At 64.8% G+C, this 22,935-nt stretch overlaps 3 protein-coding genes across 5 annotated transcripts; all 3 read left to right on the top strand.

Annotated features, from left to right (window-relative positions):
* The first annotated feature begins 2,951 nt into the window (after positions 1-2,951).
* Positions 2,952-10,279, top strand: AJM1 (apical junction component 1 homolog). Of its 2 annotated transcripts, XM_015878695.2 has the most exons (3): positions 2,953-3,084; positions 5,210-5,283; positions 6,851-10,279. In XM_015878695.2, exon 3 carries the CDS (start codon positions 6,913-6,915, stop codon positions 10,165-10,167), a length of 3,255 nt encoding a protein of 1,084 aa, XP_015734181.1. In that variant the 5' UTR covers positions 2,953-3,084; positions 5,210-5,283; positions 6,851-6,912; the 3' UTR covers positions 10,168-10,279. The 2 variants fall into 2 exon arrangements, with proteins under 2 accessions (XP_032304052.1, XP_015734181.1); XM_032448161.1 differs by lacking the exon at positions 5,210-5,283 and having other exon boundaries at positions 2,952-3,084.
* Positions 10,280-10,352: 73 nt separating this feature from the next.
* PHPT1 (phosphohistidine phosphatase 1) lies at positions 10,353-11,846 on the top strand. Of its 2 annotated transcripts, none has more exons than XM_015878704.2 (3): positions 10,353-10,672; positions 10,794-10,918; positions 11,403-11,846. In XM_015878704.2, the coding sequence occupies exons 1-3, from the start codon at positions 10,528-10,530 to the stop codon at positions 11,493-11,495; spliced, it is 363 nt and encodes a 120-aa protein (XP_015734190.1). In that variant the 5' UTR covers positions 10,353-10,527; the 3' UTR covers positions 11,496-11,846. The 2 variants fall into 2 exon arrangements, with proteins under 2 accessions (XP_015734190.1, XP_032304053.1); XM_032448162.1 differs by having other exon boundaries at positions 10,472-10,586; positions 11,403-11,467.
* A 1,021-nt stretch (positions 11,847-12,867) lies between these two features.
* Positions 12,868-22,172, top strand: MAMDC4 (MAM domain containing 4; the record flags this gene model as incomplete). The annotated part of the gene is given in 32 exon segments (XM_015878604.2): positions 12,868-12,997; positions 13,000-13,090; positions 13,092-13,213; positions 13,216-13,272; positions 13,952-14,065; positions 14,156-14,329; positions 14,497-14,622; positions 14,829-14,974; positions 15,052-15,136; positions 15,349-15,477; positions 15,705-15,851; positions 15,957-16,042; positions 16,290-16,448; positions 16,659-16,743; positions 16,871-17,020; positions 17,134-17,247; positions 17,432-17,563; positions 17,730-17,860; positions 17,929-18,034; positions 18,250-18,366; positions 18,565-18,699; positions 18,780-18,910; positions 19,045-19,255; positions 19,400-19,537; positions 19,661-19,782; positions 19,901-19,991; positions 20,110-20,256; positions 20,607-20,741; positions 20,975-21,102; positions 21,177-21,291; positions 21,377-21,552; positions 22,125-22,172. Coding segments are annotated over 32 exon segments (3,978 nt in total), but the record flags the coding sequence as incomplete, so codon positions are not given.
* Positions 22,173-22,935: the final 763 nt, after the last annotated feature.

Below are 22,935 nucleotides of genomic sequence, written 5' to 3'. Positions count from 1 at the left end.
ATGGGGAAGGTGGTGCTGCTCAGCTCCAGCTCCTGCGAGGGAAGCTCAGGGCTCAGCAGCAGCAGTGCAGGCACCGTGTTCCTCTTGGCACGGGTTTCTGTCTCACCTGGGCCAGATTTGCTGGCCAGCAGGAGCCTCTGCTCCCTGCAGCTCGGGCTCATTGTCAGCACAAGGAGCTGAGACAACACCAAGCAGAGATGAGTCACTCTGTGTTCTAAATCCCTCTTCTAAAAGAGAAGCAGAGGCAGGAGCTCTCTTTACTTACAGCAGAGCCCGGGGAGGGGACGTGGCAGCCTTGGCTGTGGGAGCAAGGCCAGAGCCATCCCTGCCCCAGGAGTGGGTGAAGTGGGAGTGGAAGGGAACAGGAGCAAAAAGGAACTTTGCAGACTCGTGCTTCCCCCATTTTAGGAAGTGCTGAACTGGTTGTGTTACAGCAGAGAGATCCAGGGAGTGAAGGGAGAAAGAAACAGACCTTGTCTGAGTTGGTCTCACCCATCCCCTGCCTTTGGAATAAGCTAAATATAAGAAGTGTATGTACGTGCCTGTCACTGCGGGGAAGCTTCTGCAGGATCACACTGATAAATATAGTTCCTCTGAGCATCTCTGGAGGTAGCAGTGCATTCGCTTTGGGGTTTATTAAAAAAAAAAGCAACAAAATGAGACCTTGAGGCTGTAGAGCTGCACTTGCAGCTTGATGCTGCTGGGAGCTGCATGTCGTACAATGTCTTGGTGCTGAGAGGAGGGAGAAGTGCAAATCCAGCGCTGCATCTGCTGCTGCTGCGGGCCGGCTTCCCAAGGGCAGCTGGTACAGCTGCTGATCTGAAGGGTGTGTGTCTGTGGGCTTCACAGCCTGCCCTGTGTGCAGCCCACAGCTCACAGCTCACCTGCACAGCTCACCTGCACAGCTCACCTGCACAGCTCACCTGCACAGCTCACCTGCACAGCTCACCTGCAGCCCTGTGGCCCCGGCTGTGACTGCTCCCTGTGCGTGCACTGAACCCTGCAGAGTCCTGGGCCAAGGCAGCACGCCCGCATTGTCCTGATGGCCTGAGGCTCAGCACAGGTGGCCGGCCCTGCTGCTAAAGCTCTCGCTGCTGTTAATCTGTTGGTGGCTGTCACAGAACTCACCCCTACAAGAGAACCAGGCTGCTTAGCCGTGCTGCTGAGCAGACGGACTGGCTCTCAGTACCTGACCTGTGCCTCCACCTCACTGCCAAAACACCAGGTAGGAAAATAGCACGAGGACAGACAGGCTGCTCCTGGCATTGCCGTCCCTGCAGACCAGCTCTGCTATGGCATCATTGCAGGATACTGTACAGCCTCCAGGCTGCGGAGCTGTCTGATCATTGCTGCTCACTCTTATTCTTGCCAGCTCATGCTCACTCGTTCCTTTGCCAGCGCTGCTGCCCCAGCCCTGTGTGCAGCACTGTGTGAGCTGTCCTTGCTGTGCGGCCTTGGCATCGCTTCCCCTTTGAGTTCATCTTTTTGAGGTGGTGCCAGGGCTGGTTTAACGCTGCCCATGTGACGCACCTCCTGCACATCCCGGGCTGTCGCTGGCCTTGCTCACAGCCGTGTGTTACCGTGTGTTGCTGCAGGCGGCTCTCGGTCATTCCCCGGAGTTATGAAGAGCTCCAAGTGCACGGGCTGGTGATGCTGCACTTCGGGGCGCTCAGCTGCCCCCTGTTTCTCTTGTTCCTCTGAGGATGTCAGACTTTCCCTTGGCTCGTCGAGGCCCGGGGTGGGGATTTGCTTCCTTCCCTCGGCACTGAGTGTGAAATGGTTGTTGGAACAGGTTCTTCCTGTGGGGTTGCTCTGTGCCCCGCTGCTCACCCAGCCTTCAACCGCCCCTTTGGGGAGATGCCGCGGTAGGACGGGCTGTAACCCAGCGACAGCCGCCATCCGGTGTCATGTCATTCACCCAGAGCCGGCTCCATCCGCTGCTTAAAGACACCGGGACACGTGGACGAGCCCGTTTAACTCGCGGTTCTGCCTCCTCCCGCACCGCGGGCTGTAGATGTGCTGGTGCCCGGGGCGGAGCGGGCGGCTCGGAGAAACACGGACCCGAAACGTGCAGCGGGGCAGGAGCAGAGCGCAGCCCCGGGCCGATGTTTGTCTCCTTGGTCCCACCCGGCAGCTGTTTCGCTGCCACGGCCGGTCCCGATCCCGCGGGTCGGTTCCCTCCGCCTCGTCCCGGGGCCGCGGGGCAGCTCCTGGGGGCGGCTGAGCCCCGTGACACGTTCCGGGTCTCGTCCCCCCGTTTGGCCGCGTCCCGGAGCCGGGGCGGATCCCGCATCGTTTGGGCCGCTTCGCTTCGTGCCCGGCTCCGGCCGCTCTGCCCGGGGCTCTGACCCCAGAGCGACCAGCGCTGCCCGGAGCGCGGCCACCATCGACACGGTGCGATGAGCCGCGTCGGGGCTCGGTGCTGGCGCGGGGCCGGCAGCAGACGGGGAGCAGATGGAGCAGCGCGGCGGGGTCGGGGGCTGCCGGAATGAGCGCGGCGTCCCGCAGGGAGGAACATGGAAGCGCCGGGGTTGGAGCCGAGCACCGACACCCCGGGGGCTGCCCGAGATGGGGCCGGACGGTCCCCGCCCGCACCGCGCTCCGGGGCTCAGCGCCAGCGCGTCCCTGTGCGCGGAGACACGGAGACACGGAGACGCTGCGTCCGCGCGTCGTCACGGCGCGTCCCGGGGGGGAGCGGGGGAGAAGCGGCGGGGGCCGGGCTGGGGCGAACGGAGCCGAACCGGGGCCGGGCGGGGAGCGGGAGGCGGTGCCGGGGGTGGTGGCCCGGTCCAGCCCGGCCCGGCCCCGGCTGGTAACTCCGCCTGCCGTATTTATGAGAAAACAAGCGGCGGCAGAGCCGGGTGGCCGCGGTGGAGCGTCGTGCCGTGCCGTGCCGTGCCGTGCCGTGCCGTGCCGTGCCGTGCCGTGCTGTGCCGTGCCGTGCCGTGCCGTGCCGTGCCGTGCCGCACCGTATCGGGCGGAGCCGGGCCGGGCCATGGGCACCGGGGCGGCATCGGGCCGAGCCTAGAACGGCAGCGGCGGGGATGCAGCGGGGGGGCCGCCTGGGCGGCGAGCGCGGAGCAGGTAAGGGGGGAACGGGGCGGGTGGTCGGGGCCTTCTGCACCCCCGGGACCCCGGCAGGGCATCCCCCTGCATCCCCCCCAGCTGCGCCGGGCCATTCCTTCCGATCCCATCGCATCTCTTCCCATCGCATCCTCTCTACGCTTCCTCCATACCGCACATCTCCATCCCTTCCCCCCCCAGCCCAGCGCCCTGCCCTCCTCATCCCATCGTATCTCCGGCGCCCTCTCAGGCCATCCCCAACCCCATCCCATCCCCATCCCATCCCCATCCCATCCCCATCCTATCCCTATTCGCATCCTCATCTCATCCTCATCCCCATCCCATCCCACTCCCGTGCCTCCATCACCGCTCCTCAGTGCCATCTATCCCCGGGCCCGGCTCAGCACCCGGCGCGGCCCAGCGGGCCCAGTGTCACCCGGTGCCGGTGCGCAGCGCTGGGCCACCGCCCCGGGACCGGCAGCTCTGCTTTCCCGGCCGTGTCCCCTCGCCCCGCTGCATTCCGGGCAGGTAACGGGGTCTGACAGCAGTCCTGGCGATGCCACCCGGCACGGTGCCCTGCCGCACCGGGCTGCCCGTCTGTATCCATCTGCAGGTGCCCCTCGGGGCGGGGAGCCCCGAGCACCGGCCTTAAAGGGGAGAACGGGCCGGGGCACACGGGGAGGGGACACCATCATGACCCGGCAGGTCCCTGCACAGAGCACCCAGGCCTGTGCTGCAAGTGCAGCATGCAGCACGCCTTGCACAAGCACGGTGCTTGCAGTGCAGAGGGCACACACACATGCAGCGTGCCCAAGGCCGCAGGGCAGTGCAGTGGCAGCCGGCTCAGTGCAGTGCAGGATGCAGCGGCAGCGTGACTGTGCTGTGAGTGCAGTGCTGCAGCAGCAGCGTGCTCGGTGCGGTGCATGTAGGCAGCGTGCGGGCGGCTCAGGCGGGGGCTGTGCTGGCAGCGCACTACAGGCAGAACGCCTGGGCCGCCCGTGGTGTGATGGACGCGGGGTGCAGCAATGCCCATGGGCTGGCAACGTGCTGGGGGCAGCGCGCAGCTGAGCTGGGTGGGCTGAAGGGCAGCGCTCAGTGCCGAGCCCAGCGTGGGCACAGGACAGGCTGGGGGCAGAGCAGGTTGGGGGCAGTGGCACCATGCAGCCCTTGAACCAACAGCCCGTGCCACGTGCAAGGAGTGACCCAATTTCTGGAGCCTCCCCAGGGCCCCTCCTGCAGCCCGGGGTCTCAGCTGGCCCCAAACGCCCTCGTGCTGCTCCCTGCACACTGCTGGGAAGGCACTGCTGGGCCCCTTGGTGCCGTGTGGGGCCACAGCTGTGGGCACAGTGCTGGTGGCACACACAGGGCAGAGCTGCCTCCCAGCAGCAGCGATATTGGGGTCTGTGACAAACCACCAGGGCCCTCCCTTGGAGAGGATGCAGTGGGATGCAGGTGGCAGGTTTGCTGTGCCCCCAGAGGGTGCCGTGGGCCTCATACAGGCCCCACGCAGAGAGTATCTGCAGCTCCAAAATGCTGCCAGCTAATGGTGGCATCCTTGGGGGATGCAGCAGGGCTGGGGACAGAACGGGGCTGCTGGCACCTACCGGCAGGAGGCAGGAGAGTGGGTGGGGGCAAAATCCTCTCCCTGCAGAGGGGACGTGGTGCTGGGGCATGTGACAGTGTGACAGTGCACCCTGAGGCACAGACACAGCCCCCACACACACCTCGCAGCCCTCAGGACTCAGCCTCCTCCTGGGGCCCTGCTGAGTTCTGCCTGAGCGCCCAGACGGGGCTGCTGTGTCACACGGTGTCTGTCCTACCATGAACACGGCGGGACCGTCCCTGCTGTGCCCATGTGGGTGCTCCCTGTGCTGCTGCAGAGCCCCCCCAGCCCCCTGCCGCGCAGCCTCCCCACGCACCCACGCCATCCTTGCAGAGGAGGAATAATTTGGGGAAACCATGGCAACACGGGGATGCACACGCTGTCCCCGGGTTCCCCCGGCACTGCGACCTCGCGCAGCTCATCAGGCACTGGGGGTGTCTGTGCGATGCAGAGCCCGCAGCCCTGGAGCTCGCTGTGCCCCGCGGCCCAGGCAGACACCTGCTCCCACAGCCAGGACCCTCACACACCTCTTTTATTTTGCAGAGCTGGGATGGAGCCGCCACAGGGTCCTCGAACAGCTCAGCCCACCTGCCCCATCCCTGCTGCTGCTGGACCAGGTAGGACCCTGGCTCACGGGCCACGGTTCCCAGCCTGTGAACAGCCCCGATGCTGTGGGGATGGGCTGCCCGGTGCCACTGCTGGCATCGCTGTGCAGGGCTGCTGCCCTCCTGTGCTCACAGGTGCTCCCGTGGGCACCTCCTGACAGGCACCAAACACTCCCTGTTGCCTCCCACTGCCCTCCCACCTTCACCCCCCCCCCAGCACTTATGTCCACCCCGACCCCCAGTCTCTGGACAATTCAGGGCTGCAAGGCCCCCTGCCACACACCTGCACAGTCAACACTACACCTTGCCAAATAAAGTCTGTTCCTTTTCTCCCTGAAACGCATTCTCTGTGGTCCTCTGCTTCTGTTTAAACCAAAATGCATTCCGACTCCCTTTGCATTGCACCTTTTTGCCCCCTGCAGCCCCATGCTCCCAGTCAGGTGTCCACATATTGCATTAGGGCTGGGCAGCTGCACCCACCAACAGACCGGGCTGTGTGTGCCCAGCACTGACTGCAGCCTGCAGCTGCTCCCCCATGTACTTCCACTGGAGATGACTGCAGAACCCACCAGGTGCCCGGCTGAGCCTCCCTGCCTTCTCTCCCGCTCACCTTGGCCAGGAGCAAGCAGTGTCTCCTTGCCACCCAGCTGTCCCACCTGCAGCCAGGGGCTCTGCTCCCTGCACTGGGAGTGTCATCCTGCAGTGGTAGCTCTGTGCCTGCCGTGTGCCCATCCCCTTGCTGACCCCCATCCCACTACTTCAGCCAGTGGCCCCACCAGGGAGACCAGTGCTGGTGCAGGGCAGCACAGGATGTGGGAGAGGACAAAGCTGGAAGGTGCTGAGCAAGCACAGCCCCTCCGGTGCTGGGGCACCCAGCCACGGGTGGTGAGGAAGTGCCTGATGAGCTGCTGCTGGCTTCTGGGTGGGGGCACAGCCACGGCCCCCCATGACAGCCCTGCTGCCACCTGTGCCAGTCTTCATGAGCTCAGGGAGCACCGTGGCTGTGAGCAGCCAGGACTGCTGGCACTGCACTGAGCTCATGGGCTGTGGGTGTGGGGAGCTTCCCTGCCCACTGCGGGGGGTGCCCGTAGTGCCCATCCTCCAGTGATGCTCCCAGTGGTGCACACATTGGCACAATGACATGCATGGTCCTGGGAGCCCATCCAGCTGCTCTGATGGTCACAGTGCACTGCCAGAAACATCCCCAGCTACAGAACCTCCCTTGCTGAGTCCCTCGTGCCCTGTTCTCAGATGCTGATACTTCAGGATGGTCTCCATGTCCCTGGCCCTGTTCCCCACAGCTGGGCACGGCAGTTGGTGTCCTCCTGCCCTTGGTGCCGTGCTGCCCTGCTCCCAGCTGTGCCCGCAGGTGCTGTGACATTTATGTGCCCTCTGGATGGTGAACTTTCCTCCGGTGGGAGCAGTGTGTGAACAGCAGCATCAGGGCTGGGACACCCCGATCTCCCTGCTCTGAAGAGGTGGCCAAGATCCCCTGAGCTGCGGGTGCGGGGTTTGATCCCACGCCGCCGTGACCCCGAGCTCCTCGCCGGGATTTAGGGACGTTTCTGTTCTCTTGCAGGGCCAGCCGCCTTCCCGTGATGCCGTCTGAAGGAAGCTGGCGACAGAAGCGTCACTTTTAAGATGACACGAACGGACCCACCTGACATCCTGGTGTCTACAGTGTACCAAGACATAAAGGTGGCCGCCGCAGCCCCCGGGGATTCCATTGTGTGCCAGCCCCTGGCGCGATGTGACGCCCCCATGTCCTCCTCCCTGCCCCGCGACCCGCAGCCCTTCAACAAACGCCACTGCCGGAGCTTCGACTTCCTCGAGTCTCTGGACGAGCCGCCGGTCGCTCCCCCGCCCATGGAGCGGCCGTGCCCGCGGCCCGGTTCCCCCGAGCCCACCCCGGGGCCGCCGGGCCGGCGCGCGCCCCCCAGACCGGACCCGTACGTCGGCCGGGCCCCGCCGGCGGCCAGGGAGGCTCCGCGGAACGAGCCGAAGCGCCGGGCCCGCTCCAAGAGCGCGCCGCGGATGAAGCCCAGCTTCACGCCGGTGCCCATCCCCGTCTCGGCGTCGCCGCCCCCGGCCCGGCGCGGCCGCGAAGCGCTGCGGGTGGAGCGGGGGCCGCTCCGTGCCGAGCCGTCGCCGCGCCGCGAGAGCCACGTGCCGCTGCGAGCGATGGCCAACGAGGTGCATCCCATCAAACTGCAGCCGCAGCGCAGCAGCGTCAGCCGCATCTCCCCGCTCTGCGTGGGCAGCAACTGCTTCGAGGAGGGGCCGGGCTCCAAGGTGGGCAACAGCCCCCACGTCAAGTGCCGCGTGGACATCAAGCCGGACGAGGCGGTGCTGGTGCACGCAGCGCGCAGCCTGCGGGCCGCGCACAACCGACCGGAGCCGCCGCAATGGCCCCGCGCCCCCGGGGCCGGCCGCAGCCTGGCGGTACCGGGCAGCCGGCAGGTGTCCGTGTCCCGCACGCCCACCCCCAGCGACTCGTACAGCGGGGACCCCCCGCTCCTGCCCTACCCCGGCGAGTACTTCGAGGCGGATCCACGCGCGCTGTCCTACCAGACGGTGCCGGTTCCGGCCTCGAGGGAGTTCAGGGAGTTCCCCGACAGGGGCTGTATGACCTTCTCGGCCGCCGGCGCCCCCGCCAAGTATTTCTACGCGGAGGAGCCGGTGCGGTGCCCCAGCCCCGCCGTGCCGCTGCGGAGCGTGGGCTACGCCAGTTACCCGTACCCCGTGCGCCACGGCCCGCAGCGCTTCTACGTGGAGGACCCGGCCAAGGCAGCCGTGCACACGGTGCCGCCGCGGACGTTGTACGTGGAGGAGACGCGGGGCTTCCCCGTGCAGGACCCGCCCGGCCACGCGTTCTACCGGGAGGAGCCCCGGTTCTACACCCCGCGCAGCACCCCGGTCAAGGCGCTGTACGCGGAGGACGCCCGGACGTACCCGGCACTCGGCTCCTCCGCCAGGGTCTTCTACGCCGAGGACTACGGCAAGTACCGGGAGCGGGAGCTGCTCTCACGAACGTGCCCCCCTCCCCGCAGCACGCAGCCCCTGCACTTCGGTGACTGGTACTGCCCCGAGCGGAGCACGCTGCCCTACCAGAGCCTGCAGGTGTCGCGCTTCGCCCCGCAGCCGTCGGGGCGCGATGCCATGCTGTCCTCCTGGCACGCCAGCTACAGCACGAACCCGCCGCGGCTGGGCCGGGACAGCCAGCACTACTCCAAGTCCTGGGACAACATCCTGGCACCTGCGGCTCGCAGGGAGGACGCCCTGCAGCGCGGGCGCAGCTACGAGAACCTGCTGGTCCAGGAGCAGCATCGTGCCTTATCCCCCGACGAGCGCCGGCAGCCGGTGGTCATCAACCTGTCGAGCTCGCCCAAGCGCTACGCAGCCCTGTCCCTGTCGGAGAGCTCCATCCTCGAGCGGGTGCACAGCGACAGCGGCCGTGGCGCCCTGGGCCGCTCGTGGTACGTCACACCGGAGATCACCATCACCGACAACGACATCCGCGCCAACGGGATGGGCCGCAGCGAGCGGCGCTCGGCCAGCTGGGACGTGCTGGACGGAGGCCGGGAACAGACCCCATACGCTGCGCCCTACGCCCCGCAGCCCGTCCCCAAGGAGAGCGGCTCGGCACGGCAGCGCAGCCTGGAGCAGCTGGACGAGCTCATCACCGACCTCGTCATCGACTACAAGCCGGCACCGGGACACCGTGCAGGGGACAGGGGCAGCCTGGCTGAGCAGCTCAAGAAGCTCCTGAGCAGCAGCGCTCCCGGACCGCCCCGGCGGGGGGAGGGAAGGAAGGTGCCCCCCAACGTGCCGGAGAGTTTCCGGCCCACGAAGGAGCAGCCGGGTCCCAGTTCCTTCGGCAGCGCCCCCCGCCCGCATCCATCCCCGCCGGCCGGCGGCAGCTTCGAGAAGCCTCTGGAGAACTGCTCCCCCGACCTGAGCGCGGAGGAGGACGACATGATGATGTGCTCCAACGCCAAGTGCCGGCGCACGGAGACCATGTTCAACGCCTGCCTGTACTTCAAGTCGTGCCACAGCTGCTACACGTATTACTGCTCCCGGCACTGCCGCCGCGAGGACTGGGACACCCACAAGGAGAGCTGCGTCTACGGCCGCGTGGGCAGCGTGTGCCGCCACGTGCTGCAGTTCTGCCGGGAGAACGCCGAGGTGCACAAGGCCTTCTCGCGCATCGCCAAGGTCGGGTACCTGTCCCGCGGCCGTGGGGTGCTTTTCCTGGGCTTCCCCAACTCGGGCTCGGCCGAGAACTTCCTGCAGTTCGGGCTGGAGAGTCTCTTGATGTCCCCCACGTACCTGTCCCTGCGCGAGCTGGAGAGCTACTCCGACAACCTGGGGGAGTACGCCCGGGAGCTGCGGGAGACCGGCAACCAGTACGACCCCGACGAATGTTTCCTCTTGAATGTAACCGTGGCCGTGGCCCAAAAAGTGCCGGAGAGGCCGTCTCCAAAGGTGCAGGTGCCGACGGTCAGGAAATACGCCAAGGTGGCCTTAGCGTCCTCCAGCCCCGAGAAGAAGATCCCGAAGAAGGAGCGGGATATGGAGACGCTGATCCTGACGCCGCCGCCGGGCACGGCCGACATCGACAAGGAGGGCGAGGAGGGGCGCAAGGCGAGGGAGGTTTGTTTCATCAACATCCAGCGGGAGCTGCGCATCCGCGGCGTGTTCCTGCGGCACGAGTTCCCGGCCGTGTACGAGCAGCTCTGCGACTTCGTGGAGAGCAACAAGCGCTTCACCCCCACCACCATTTACCCCATCGACAAAAGGACGGGCAAGCAGTTCATGTGCATGATCATGGCCGCCTCCGAGCCCCGCACGCTGGACTGGGTGGCCAGTCCCAACCTCCTGGACGACATCATGTGAACGCGGCGCTCGGACCGCGCGGCCCGGCTGGAGAAACGGGACTGCGCGGCGGGACCGGACGGGACGGGACGGGACGGGACGGGATGGGATGGAACCGTCTGCTGCCGGGAGGAGCCCGGGGCGGGGCAGGTGCGGGGCGGGGGGGGGGAACAGAGCGGGGCCGGAGCGCGGCGCCTGCAGGGTCGGTCCCACGTGCAGCACCGCAACGCACCGAACCGGGGCAGCTCCGCGTCCATCGCGCTGCGCCGCAACCGGCACCGGCAGCACCGGGACCGGCACCGGCGGGGCGTGTCCGGGCGCTGATTGGTCCCGCTGCGCCGCACGTGCCGGAAGGGGCGGGGCCGTTGTCGGGTTGGGGCGATGGCGGCGGCGCTGCAGCGGGTACCGGACGTGGAGATCGACGCTGGCGGCGTGTTCAAGTACGTGCTGCTGAGAGTGCGGCCCCGCGGGGACGCGGGCACCGGGAAGGACGTGGTGCGCGGGCACGGCTGGGCCGAGTATCACGGTGAGCGGCGGGCGGGGCTGCGGGCGGCGGCTCCTTCCCGAACCCCCGGAGCTCCGGGTCTCTGCGGGTCGGGGCTGACGCGGGTCCCGGTCCCGGTGCCGCCTGACCCGCCGTCCCGCAGCCGACATCTACGACCGGGCGGCGGCCGAGCTGGAGCCGCAGGGGTTGGACTGCGAGTGTCTGGGCGGCGGGCGGATCTCACACCGGAGCCAGGAGAAGAAGATCCACGTGTACGGGTACTCGGTGGTGAGTGGCGACCGGCGGTGCGGGGGGGTCCCTGCCCGTGGTGGGGCCGGGCCGCCCCTCGTTGGGTGGCTGGCAGCCAGCTGTGCTGTGCCGTGCTGTGCCGTGCCGTGCTGTGCCGTGCCGTGCTGTGCTGGGGGTGCCGGCAGGAGCTGCTTCCCCCCACACCCCACCAGCAGTGCTCCCTCGCTGCCCTTTGGAAGCCCATTGCTGCCCCTGTGCCGTGCTGAAGCCGCTGCCCACCCCCATGGTGAGCTCAGAGTGACACCAGCTCTGCTCCCGGTTCCCATCTCCTGGGGTTTCTCTCTGTTGGGTGTCTGTGCTCACATGGGGCTGTGCTGCAGTCGCAGCCATTCGGTTTGCACAGACATCGGGCCTGTTCTTTCTCATGGTGTCTGATTGCTTTGACCGACTCAGCAGCTCACTGAGCTCTTCTGCAGGTGGGAGCTGCGTCTGCTTCACTCCTGAATTCCCCTTCATCTTGCAGGGCTTCGGGCGAGCGAATCACTCTGTGACTACAGAGAAGCTGAAAGCCAAGTACCCAGACTATGAGATCACCTGGGCAGATGAGGGATACTGATGTGACCTGGCAGGGCAGCAGCACCAGCCCGGAGCTGGTGGGATCGCTTCCAGCACTCACAAAATGGCAGCACAGTCTCCATGCTCCGTGACGCCCTGAGCTCCGCTGGACTTCTCTCTTGAACTCACTGCACTGATGAGCTTCCATCTCCTGGGGGAACCCACCCGTCTCTGCTGTCCCCACACTTCCCATGTGCCATGGACTCCTCCCGTCTCCCTGCCACGGAGCCGCAAAGCCTGCAGGCAAAGTCCTTACCTGGGTGAAGCAGGTGGGTGCTCGGCTTCCCCTGTGGCAAGGATTTGTCCATGTATATGTGAGAATTAAACACGTTGGGGAGTGCCGCTGCCTCTGCTTGGTTGTGTGTTAATGGCTCAGCTCCTTCCTGCTTGTCTGCTGGGTTTGGTGTTTCCTTACAGTGGGAGCAGGTCCCCGGCTTCCAGCTCTGCAGGCGTCTGTTATAGGCAGTGCTTTGGAACTGACAGCACAGTGTGAGTCAGGATTAGCCTTGGGAGCAGCTGCAGTGAGTGGAGTGGGCTGTGAACATAACGCCTGTCCTGCAGCCCCGAGAGCACCAGGCAGAGCTGGGAGACAACTGCAAGAAAGGGATGGGTCCCATGGTCTGACAAAGGGAAGGGCAAAGCGTGTGCTCAGTCCTCCTTGAATTTAACTCTGGACAGCCAGCACTGGCTTCCATGCTTTGGTATTTCCTACCTTGCTCTTCCAGGGGAGCTCTCTGCTTACACTTCCATGGTAAGAGAGACAGGGGGAAGGAGGGGCTGGGTGAAGCAGCAGAGAAAGCTGTGGAGGTTTGGGTGGCAGGGAGAGTCCGGGGTGCTGCACGTCAGGCTGGCTGTGTGGGTTTGCTCTGCTGCTGCCACATGATGGCAGGGAAATTGTTTGACAGGGGCAAGAATAAGGATTGCTGAATGGTTTGGGCTGGAAGGGCTGTATAAGATCACTGTTCTGACTCCCTGCCTTGGGCTGGGTGCAGCTCAGGCTGCCCATGGGCCCATCCTGCCTGGCCTTGGGCACTTCCAGGGATGGAGCACCCACAGCTTCTCTGGGCCTCAGTGCCAGGGCCTCGCTGCTCACAGAGTGAAGAATTCCCCACATTTAGCCTAAATCTCTTTCAATTTCGAGCACTTACCTCGTGTCCTGTCACTACACTCCCTGATAGAGTGTCACCCTGAGGCAGCATCTTGTCACCTTCACTGGGGAGGGATCAAACCACCCTGGAGAGACAAGGCACAGAGCTCACGTCTGCGAGCAAGAAAGTCTGCTATAGAGATCCAGAACATTGCAGCACGGTGCCCTGGAAGAGCAGCTCAGGCCTTGACTCCCTGCTGATGTCAGGAGTCCCATTCCCTGAATCCAAACAGATATCAGACCTCAAACCCAGGGGGGTGAGAGAAGTGTTGTGGATCAGTGGGATCGGCCCCACAGGGGAAGCTCTGCCCTGGGGCGTGGTGCCCCCTGGGGTGCCATATGGGGTGCCCCAGCCAGATTCCTCTGTGAGAGGGCACAGGGTTCTTCACCTCCACGTGTCCCCTCTCACACTCAGGAGTCAGGCCCCATCTTTTACTACACCTGTTGCAATCACTGCGCAGCAGCACAGATAACACAGGGGCTGAAGTCCAGAGCAGGTCCTGGGGAGCAGATTCCAGCCTGGGCTTGTGGCACGGCTTCCCCCGGCTGCTGCCTCTCTCGACTCCCTTCTGCTCATCTCTTCTGCCTGTGATGTCGGATCTCACACTCCTCCTGGCCCTGCTGCTGCTGGGTGAGTTGTTTCTCATGCTGGGGCTATGTCTTGGGTTTTGCTGGGGGGTGAGAGGGGCTATATATGTGTATACTACAGGGCCTGCCCCTGCCCCCCTGGGGGCTTCCTGTACCTCACAGCACTGTGGAAGCTTTCCCAGCTTGGGGGGCAGAAAACTGCACCCCCAACCAGGTCTTTTCTTGTGCAGACACAAAGGGGATTCCCTGGGGTGAGTGTGTGCTGGAAATGCCAGGGACAGTCCCTGTCAGGCTGGGCAGCACCGATGGCTTTGCTCAGCACGGGGGGAAATACACAAAATACCAGTTCTTCCCTAGATGGTGGCTGGGGCTTGGAGCAGGGGTGTGATTTAATGGGGTGAGAGTGGCAGGGCTGGTGCCACTGCCCTGGTGGTCTCTGGTGCTGCTTGTGGTGGGAGATGCAAATCCATGAGGGCAGGAATGGGGCAGAGCCCCAGGCCAGCAGGATTTGGCCTTACTCCAGGCCCTACCCTGGCACCAGCCCATTGGGTAGAGGTGGAGGTCCTGTCTAAGGGATGATGCTGCTGAGATCGCAGTGCTCCCCCGTGCAGGGTCCCAAGTAGGGTTACACAGATCCATGAATGCATGTACCCTCTGTCACCCACGGTGGCCCCTTGCCCAGCACCTCCATGGGATTTTCAGCTCCTTCCTCTCTCTGGCAGCCAGGGCCATCCCCTGCAGCAGGGCTGCTGCTGTCAACAGCTGTGTCAGTGAGGCTGAGCACCGCTGTGACTTCGTGTGCCATTGCGGTGACTGCTCCGATGAGAACCAGTGCGGTGGGTGCCTGTGAGCAGGTGATGGAGTGGGGGCAGCGCAGCTCCCCAGGCTGACCCAGCTGTGCCCTGACCTGTTCCCCCCCACCCCAGGGTACCTGGGGATCTCGTCCGTGCTCGGCTCCCCCTTTACCTGCGATTTCGAGGATGGTGACTGTGGCTGGCGGGATGTGAGCACTTCCACCTACCGATGGGTGCGGGGCCGGGCCAGCCTGGACTCGTGGGGCACGGGGCCGCACTCAGACCACACCGTGGGCACAGACCGGGGTAAGCAGGGGCTGCAGTGTCGGCTCGCTCCTCTGGTCCAGGGTGCTTTGAGAGCACTGAATGTCCTGTCCTGGCAGGGTGCTGGGGCACAGCGTGCAGGAGCAGTGCTGGCTGCAGTGCCAGTGCTGCTGCATGGTGCAGCTCCCGCTCTGCTCTGCCCTTCCCAGGGTGGTTCATGGTGACAGTGTCCCCACCGACAAAGGCCACAGCCACCGCCTGGCTCCAGTCACCCGTCATGCAGGGGGCGAGCGCTGCGTGTGAGATCTGGGCTTCGTACCACCTGTCGGGAAGCAGTGAGTGCACCCAGGATCCTGCAGTGGGTACCGGGGCAAGGAGGCAACATGGGGGCAATGGGAAGGGGCAGAACACCTCAAGATAGGTCTCTCGTCTCGCTCACCTCTTCCATACATGGAGGTGGCAGGACCTAAGTGCCCCCACCCTGGGCCAAGTCACCCCACTGCACAGACTCGTGTCAGTGCCCACTGTGGGTTCTCTGCAGGGCTCAACCAAACCGAGTGCCCCGTGTTGCGCCTGACTGTGGCATTTGGGAGCACAGTGGTGGAGCTGTGGCGGAGCCCTGAGCACAGTGCTGAGGGCTGGCACCAGCTGATGGCGTATCCCGGCCGGATCAAGGGGCAGTTCCAGGTGAGATGGGGATGCTGGGCTGCACTGGGAGCAGGGGCTGTCAGGGAGTCTCACCCATCCTTCACCTCTCACCGCAGCTCACCTTCGCCCTGACACAGCCGCCCACATGCAGCGCAGTGCTGGCACTCGATGACATTGTCTTTGGGAACTGCGGCTTGCCAGGTGAGTGCTGTGGCTGCTGGGACCCCAGGGAAGTGGTCGGCCTTGGTGTTCTGTGCAAGCTCTCCCACCACCCGTGGTGCCCTGGGACCAACTGTCCCAGCCAGGGCACACAGTGGGCAGAGATTCCATCCCTTGGTTGGGGGGAGCCGCCTGGGGGGGCAGAGTGGGGAGCCTGGCACAGAGTGGTGCTGACTCTGTGTCCCACAACCCAGTGGCTGAGCAGCAGAGCTGTGGGGCGGAGGAGAGCAGCTGCAGCAGAGGATCCTGCCTGGCCCTGGGCCGCTTCTGTGATGGCACCGATGACTGTGGGGACGGCTCCGATGAAGATGCAGAGCAGTGCCGTGAGCATCTCCAGCCCTGGGGCCAGGGGAAACAGATGGGCAGAGGGTCTGAGCCCATGGGACCATGGGGTGGCGCGTGGTTGACATGAGTGATCCCAGCTCTGTCCCAGAGTTTTGCAGCTGCAGGGAGAAAAACACCCAGCAGGTTTTGCACAGCCTGTTGTGCAGCACCTTGCCTGGGGAGGGCTGACCTTCATCCGTGTGTCACTGCCCTCACTGCCCCACAGGGTCCTTCACCTTCTGCTCCTTCGAGGAAGGTCTTTGCAGCTGGGAAGTGGAGGCTGGGCAGCTGACATGGGGACGGAACACAAGCATGGGCCTGGGGACCACCTCTGGTGTTCCCACTCGGGATCACAGCACCAACAGCGCTACAGGTGTGTGCTTGCAGTGGGTCCCCCATGCTTCCCACCATCCTTATTCCTCCTGCTTTTGTGCCCGCATGCCCAGCCTTGCTTAGAGCCATCTTGGTGTCTCCTCAGGCTATTTCCTCCACACCATCGCTGGGGGGGCTGGCAATGTGGCCAGGCTGAGCAGCCCCACTTTCCAGGCCACCAACTCCTGCTCTGTGAGTCACTATGGGCACTTGTGTGCAGCGCAGGGGGGAGCAGCCCCACGGGCTCGGTGGTGGTGAGGGACAGGATTCCCATTTGCAGGGATCCCTGCATGGGGTCAGGGCTGCTGTGGCTCTTTACCTGGGGAGGACGGTGGGTCTAGGGGTGGTTGGTGTCTTCTCCAGCCCCATGGGTGAGCGCTTCAAGGGGCGTGGGGGCTTTGTGCCCCTGCTCAACCCTCACTGTCATGCCTGGCCCCAGCTCGTGCTGTACTGCCATCTCCATGGCTTGACCACCAGCAGCCTCAGAATCTCTTATGTGACCAACTCCACTGAGCACGTGGTGAGAGAGAGGACAGGGGACACAGGCGGCTGCTGGGTCCGTGAGCGAGTGGACTTCAACCTGACAGAGAGCTTCAAGGTGGGCTGGGGCTGTGCTGGGTGAGTGGGGTACACACTGCCCCTCCCCAGCCCGGGACCTGGTGGTGGCACTGCCCTGGCCCCAAAGGATATGCACAAAGGCAGCACCACTGCCCCAAACCCAAACTGCTTGCAGCCTCAGCATCGCCCTAATCCCCACACAGACCCTTCCCCAGGGTGTGCTGACCACCACCACGGTGCTTCCCTGCAGGTGCTGATCACGGGGGAGGTGGGCAGTGGGGGCTCCGTGGCTGTGGATGACCTGATCCTGTCTCCAGGCTGTGTGCAACAGAAGGGTGAGCTGGGGCCGGGGGCACATGGTGGGGCCATGGCTGGAAAGGCCGTGCCAGGGCGATGCCTGGAGCCGGGCTTGGCCTCATAACCTGCCAGTGCCACACCCCAATGTGGGGCTTTTGCCATCAGAGCCAGCTCCCATGGCACTGCCGGGCCAGGCCCGTGGCAGCCCCTGCATGGCTGAGCAGTTCTCCTGCGACGACGGGGGCTGCATCAGCGCTGAACTGGCCTGTGACTTCAACAACACGTGTGCTGATGGCTCCGATGAGAACCACTGTGGTGAGAGCCAGCGCTGGATGTGGGGCAGCCGGCTCACCCTGCCTGCAGCCCCCGCAGCACAGGGGGTCCTGGGAGCACCGTGCCATGGCTGTACTGAGCTGTGGGTGTTGCAGGAGCCACGACGTTTGAGGAAGGGGCCGGGGGTTGGCACGACACCAGCATGGGCCAACTGCGCTGGGCTGTGCAGGGGGACACCAAGTCCACGGCCACTGTCCTCATGGGAGCAGGTGAGTACGTTCACACCACCCAGACTGTGCTCCTTGGTCCCCGGGACTACAGGCACAGAGACTGCTCCTGCTTGGGCAGAGGGACATCCCCGTGGGAGGGCTATGGGTGATGGGAGCAGGGTGCTTCTCGCAGGGATGCTGTGTGTGGCTCTGCCCACACCTCTCAGGCTGTTTCCTTGCCCAGGGGCTTTCTTGGCCCTTCAGAGAGGAGAAGGACAAATGGTGGCTCCCGCCAAAGCCAGCACACCTCTGCTGGGTCCCTCCGGCCTGGCCTGCGCCATGGAGATGAGCTACCGGCTGCACAGCGGCCCCCGAGGTATCCCAGCCTGGCTGCGCCCTGCCAGCCCCGTGGCTGCAGGCTGGGAGGTGCTGGGAGGTGCTGGGAGATGCTGGGAGGTGCTGGGAGGTGCTGGGAGGTGCTGGGCAGTGCTGGGAGGTGCTGGGCAGTGCTGCCCGTGTCCCAGCACCATCTCTCATTCCAGGTTTCCTGGCTGTTGCTGTCACGGAGCATTCCACGGACATGACACAGCTGGTCTGGCACACACGGGGACACGGCAGCACGGCCTGGGAGCACGTCCATGTCCCGCTGGGGGAGAGGAGCCGGCCCTTCCAGGTATGGCCGAGGGGTGGCCCGGCTGGGTGCAGGGCTGTGACCCCCAGGACTCACCACCATCCCCCCAGGTGGAGCTGCTGGGGATGGCAGAGCTGCAGGACCCAGCGGACATCGCCATCGACAACGTGACGTTCGTGCAGTGCAACCCCAACGTGGAGCCCCCGGGAGCTGCAGGTGTGTGGGGGCACGTGGGTGTGTTGAGCTGCAGGGGCTGCGCTGTGCCCACAGTGCCCACAGTGCCCCCAGTGCCCCCAGCCCTGCAGCCGGGCTCTGGGGCGGGCTGAGCACACTGTGTGCCCCAACACTCACTGCTGCCTCGAGCGGGTGGCGGGGAGATGTGCTGGGTGCCCTATTGTGCACCACCCTCACTGTGGCCTCTCTCTGTGCAGAGCTGTCATGCAACTTCGAGGCGGATCTGTGCGGCTGGTACCAGGACCAGGGCAGTGACTTCCAGTGGGTCCGCAGCACGGGGCAGGGGCAGGGCTCCGACCACACCACCGGCTCGGGTAAGGGCCTGGCTCCTCTCGTGGAGGGTCCCACTGCCCCGGTTCACAGGGTGGGATGTGCCCCGTGTGTCCTCAGCAGCTCTGGGGGTGCGGGGGGTGAGCTCAGCTGGGCAGCACAGGGGCAAACAGTCGCAGTGCTGGGGACGTGGCAATGAGAGGAGGATGTGAGGGCACAGCTCGGTTGTTCCCGATGCTCAGGATACTTCCTGGCCGTGGATCCCTCTGCACCGTGGAGCCGTGGGCAGCGCGCACAGCTCGTCACCTACAGCCAGGACCCGGCTGCTGCCCCGCGCTGCTTTTCCTTCTGGTACCGCCTGGCCGGGCCGCAGATCGGTGCGTGGTTCTCCACCCTCAGCAGCCCCGGACTGTGCGGTTCCGTATTGAGGCTGGATGTGACGCTTCCCTCCTCACAGGCACCCTGAGCCTCAAGCTGCAGCTGCAAGGAGCGGAGGAGACGGTGCTGTGGACCCAGCGGGGCGGCCGGGGCAGCGTGTGGCACCGCGGGATGGCCACGATCCCGGCCACGGGGCAGCAGCGCTACCGGGTGAGGAACGGGCGTGCGGTGACACGGGGCTGCGCCGGGCCGGGTCTCTGTGCTGGGGGGGGCACAGTCCGGGCTGCTCTGAAGCTGCTGTCCGTCCGTCCGTGTGTCCGTCCGTCCGTGTGTCCCGGTGGCAGCTGTCCTTCGAGGCGCTGCGGGACGGCTTCGTGGGTGACATGGCGCTGGACGACGTGGCGCTGACGTTGGGTGTTTGTGGAGCCGAACCCTCCTGCTCCTTCGAGGCCGGCGCCTGCGGGCTGTCGGGCAGCGGGCAGTGGCGGCGGCAGAGCGGCGGCACCGGCATCACCACCGGCCCCGCGGCCGATCACACCACGGGCACCACCGCAGGTACCGGGGCTCTGCTGCCCGCCCTGCCCTCATGCAGCGCTCAGCCCACGGCCCCCAGCCACGTGGGGGCTGCCCAGTCAGACCGGTGCCCCCCGGGAGCGCCAGGCGTGGGGCAGGCGCAGCATCGGGGCTTTTTCTTTCCAGGACATTACATGGTGGTGGACACCAGCCAGCACTCGCTGCCCATGGGGCGCGTGGCCGCGCTCAGCTCTGCGCTGTACCAGCGCTATGCTCCTGCCCAGTGCCTGGCTTTCTGGTACCAGCTGAGTGCTGCAGCCCCAGGTGAGCATCGCATGCTCTGAGCCATGAGCCCCCTCAGCCCAGGTTGGGTGCCATGGGACAAGGGCTGCCCTGTGCCATGGACGTGCAGCACAGCACCGTTCAGCGTCACCCTGCCCTGGGCAGGGACTCTCTGTGTCCTTGTGGAGGAGAATGGCGAGCGGAGGAAGCTGTTCAGCATCAGCACGATGGAGGGTGATACCTGGCACCGTGGGCACGTCACTGTTCGGGCAGACACAGACTGGAAGGTGAGGGAGGTCCCCGGGCAGCTCCTGGTGGGATGGAGGCTGCAGGAGGGGCCGTGCTGGCAATGGACGTCCCCCCTGCTCCACATGGCTGCCAGCCTCAGTGTGCCCCCCCCCACAGGTGGTGTTTGAGGCAGAGGGAGCTGGGAGTGAGCACAGCTACATGGCACTGGATGACCTGCACGTGTCAGATGGAGCCTGCCCTGAGCCAGGTGGGAGCTTGTGTGCTGGGCACCCCATGGGGACACGTGGCCACAGGGACGGAGACAGCCCTTCCATCCACCACCAGCACCCAGCAGAACATGCGTCTTAAGCTTTGTTTCCACCCAGCATCCTGTGACTTCGAGTGGGACATGTGTGGATGGAGCAGCCCCTCAGATGAGCGCCTGCACGGCTTCGCCTGGGGCTGGAAGAGCGGCATCCCCCTGGCCAAGTACCCCGGCCCTGAGCAGGACCACACCCTGGGCACAGAGGATGGTAGGAGAAGCTCAGGGAGCCCTGGTGTGGTTTGGAGGGAGAAGGAGCTGTGGAGAGATGGGGTTACCCAGGGATGTCCCCTCCACTGTGTCCCAGGCCTAAAAGGGTTAGGACACAGATCGGTGCCTTTGTCGGCTCCGTCCCAACCCCAGGTATGGGTGGTAAAACAGGACAGACCCCATGAGGGCTGTTGCCCCCCAGGCACCATCACGGCCCCACTTTGAGCCCCAGCCCAGCACACACTGTGCCAACTGGGCTGTGTGGTGGTCCACAGCCTGTGCCCAAAGGCAGTGAGGAGCAGGGAGGGCTGTGGGACAGAGGCCACCCCACATGTCACCCTGCCCCTCCAGGTCACTACGTGTTCTTTGATACCCGTGTGCTGGGCGCGGGGGGCACCGCTGTCCGGCTGCAGAGCCAGCACCTCCCCGCCACCAGCGCCGGCTGCCTGCGCTTCTGGTACCACATGGACATCCCAGAGCACCTCGGTGAGAGCCGTCCCAGGGGGTGGGCACAGGGAGTGCTGCCATGGGGGGGAACTTCAGCAGCAGGAGCCAGGGTACAGCTGGTACAGCGGGGGCTGTGGGGGCCGCCTGGTGCAGCCTTAGCCGGGCAGCTGGGCTTCTACCAGGCACTGCAGTTCCAGGGAAGGCCCGGCTGCTCCCGTGGGCTCTGAGCTGCTGCTGATGCAGGGACTGATGGCTGTTCTCCTGTGCTGCAGCGGGTGGGGAGCTGCAGGTGAAGCTGCAGAGCACGGCGGGGCAGCGCACAGTATGGAGCATGGCAGGGCAGCGGAGCCAAGGCTGGGAGGGCAGCAGGGTGTCTCTGGAGAGTCCCAGCGAGTTCCAGGTGAGCGGGTGCCCTCCTGGGATGCTGGGTGCCCTCCCTGCACACCGAGTCCAGCACTGCACCTTCCAACACAGATCGTCTTTGAGATCACCACGCAGATGTGGCCGATGGAGGGGACCGTGGCACTGGATGATATTGAGTACAGTGCCACTGGAGGCTGTGACTCCAACCCAGAGGAACCAGGGAAAGGTGTGGGTCATCCCCAACAACGGTATCACACATTCTTTGTGACCATGGTCCCTGCAAGCCCGACAGCATCTTTCTTTGTCTGCAGTGAAGTCTTCCAGTACCTTTGTGGCAGAAGTGGTGCTCGGGCTGCTGCTGGCCGTCATTGTGCTGGCGCTGGCAGCAGCTGGTGGCCGGTACTGGCTGAAGAGGAGAGCGCAGGGCAGCGGGATGGCCATGGAGAGCAGCACCCCCCAGGGCTTCGACAACATCACTTTTCGAGACGTAAGCAGCAGCCCCGGTGCTGGGGGATGTGCAGGACTCTCCTGTTGGCTCAGCTGCCCCCAGCAGCACCAAAACAATGATTTCTAAAAGCTCAGCAAATCCCAGAAGGCACCCAGTGGGCTCACGGATTGCCAGCATGTCAGAGAGGGGCAAAGGGCTCTGCCCCTTATCTGAGCGCTGGCAAATGAGTGACTCCAGGGCTGCGGGTCTGACCTGGACACTTAGCTGCTGTGATCAGGCATTTGCTCCAGAAACAGCTGAGGCTGCGCTCCTCCTCCCCAGAGCCCTGCTGGGGAGCGGGCTGTGCAAACATTGCTCCTTCTCCTCGAGCCAGCATCTTCAAACCTGCAGAGGCAGCTGAAACCACATTCAGTTTCCTTTGAGGGTATTGTGCCGCACAGCCCCCAGCAGAGCCATCAACTCCTGCAGCTGATCCCAAAGGATGGAGCCCTCACAGTGCAGCGTGGCTGCCAGGGCCCCCTGTGCCGGGACATGGGTCATCCCCCCAGGACCTTATATTTCCTATCCGTCTATGCTTACTGCAACCAACTCATTCTGACCCTTCTTTACAGGACAAGGTCATTATAGAACAAGTGCCAAAAGAGCGGGATGAAGACTGAGCTAAGCCAGCACCACCCTCCTGATGGCCATGAGGTGTGCCCAGGGCAGAGCATCCCTCCAGCAGCACCTCGCACTCCATCCAGCCCACGGCTGCAGCCCCACGGCGCGCTCACCCCCCCACATCTCACTGCAGAGCTGCAGCAGGTGCCGGCCCTGGGGGCACAGTGTGGCCATTTCCACCACTACCTCCACAGCCCTGGAAATAGCACTGCTGTTTTTTGTAACATGAACTTTCTGCACCACATGGAGATGGTGTGATGTGTCCGTGCACTGACACTCGGGGAGCAGGGCCTTCTTGCAGAGCTGCCCTCCCCGATGAGCAGGGTCCTGCTGGCTGCCACTGCTCAGGTGGAAAGGTTTCCCAGGATTAATCCCCAGCAGCTCCAAGCACAGGACAGCCTGAGCAGCCCGGCAGGACTGAGTGGGCCTGGGGGGGTGGAAGTGGTGGGACCAGAAGCACCGTGCAGCACAGTGCTGGCAGCCAACAGCCCCAACCCAGCTGCACAGGACAGCCTGCACTTGTTCCAAGGACTCTTCAGACTTCACATCTCAGTTTCACTGGGAAATGAAAAACTCTCCCAGGCACGGGCTGGGCTCAGGGCCACATCACCCACTGCTGCAGCCAGGCCCTGGCACACTCTTAAGCCCAGGACCACACATTTTTCCCCCACAGCATTCAAAACACTTTCATCCCCTTGCCCTTGGCCAGCCTGCAGTATAACTGCAACAGCAGACAAACCTGTTCAGCCTCCGTGGAGGCAA

This window comes from Coturnix japonica, chromosome 17, assembly GCF_001577835.2.
Source record: "Coturnix japonica isolate 7356 chromosome 17, Coturnix japonica 2.1, whole genome shotgun sequence".
Lineage (NCBI taxonomy): Eukaryota > Metazoa > Chordata > Aves > Galliformes > Phasianidae > Coturnix > Coturnix japonica.
This window is presented reverse-complemented; position numbering and strand designations above follow the sequence as displayed.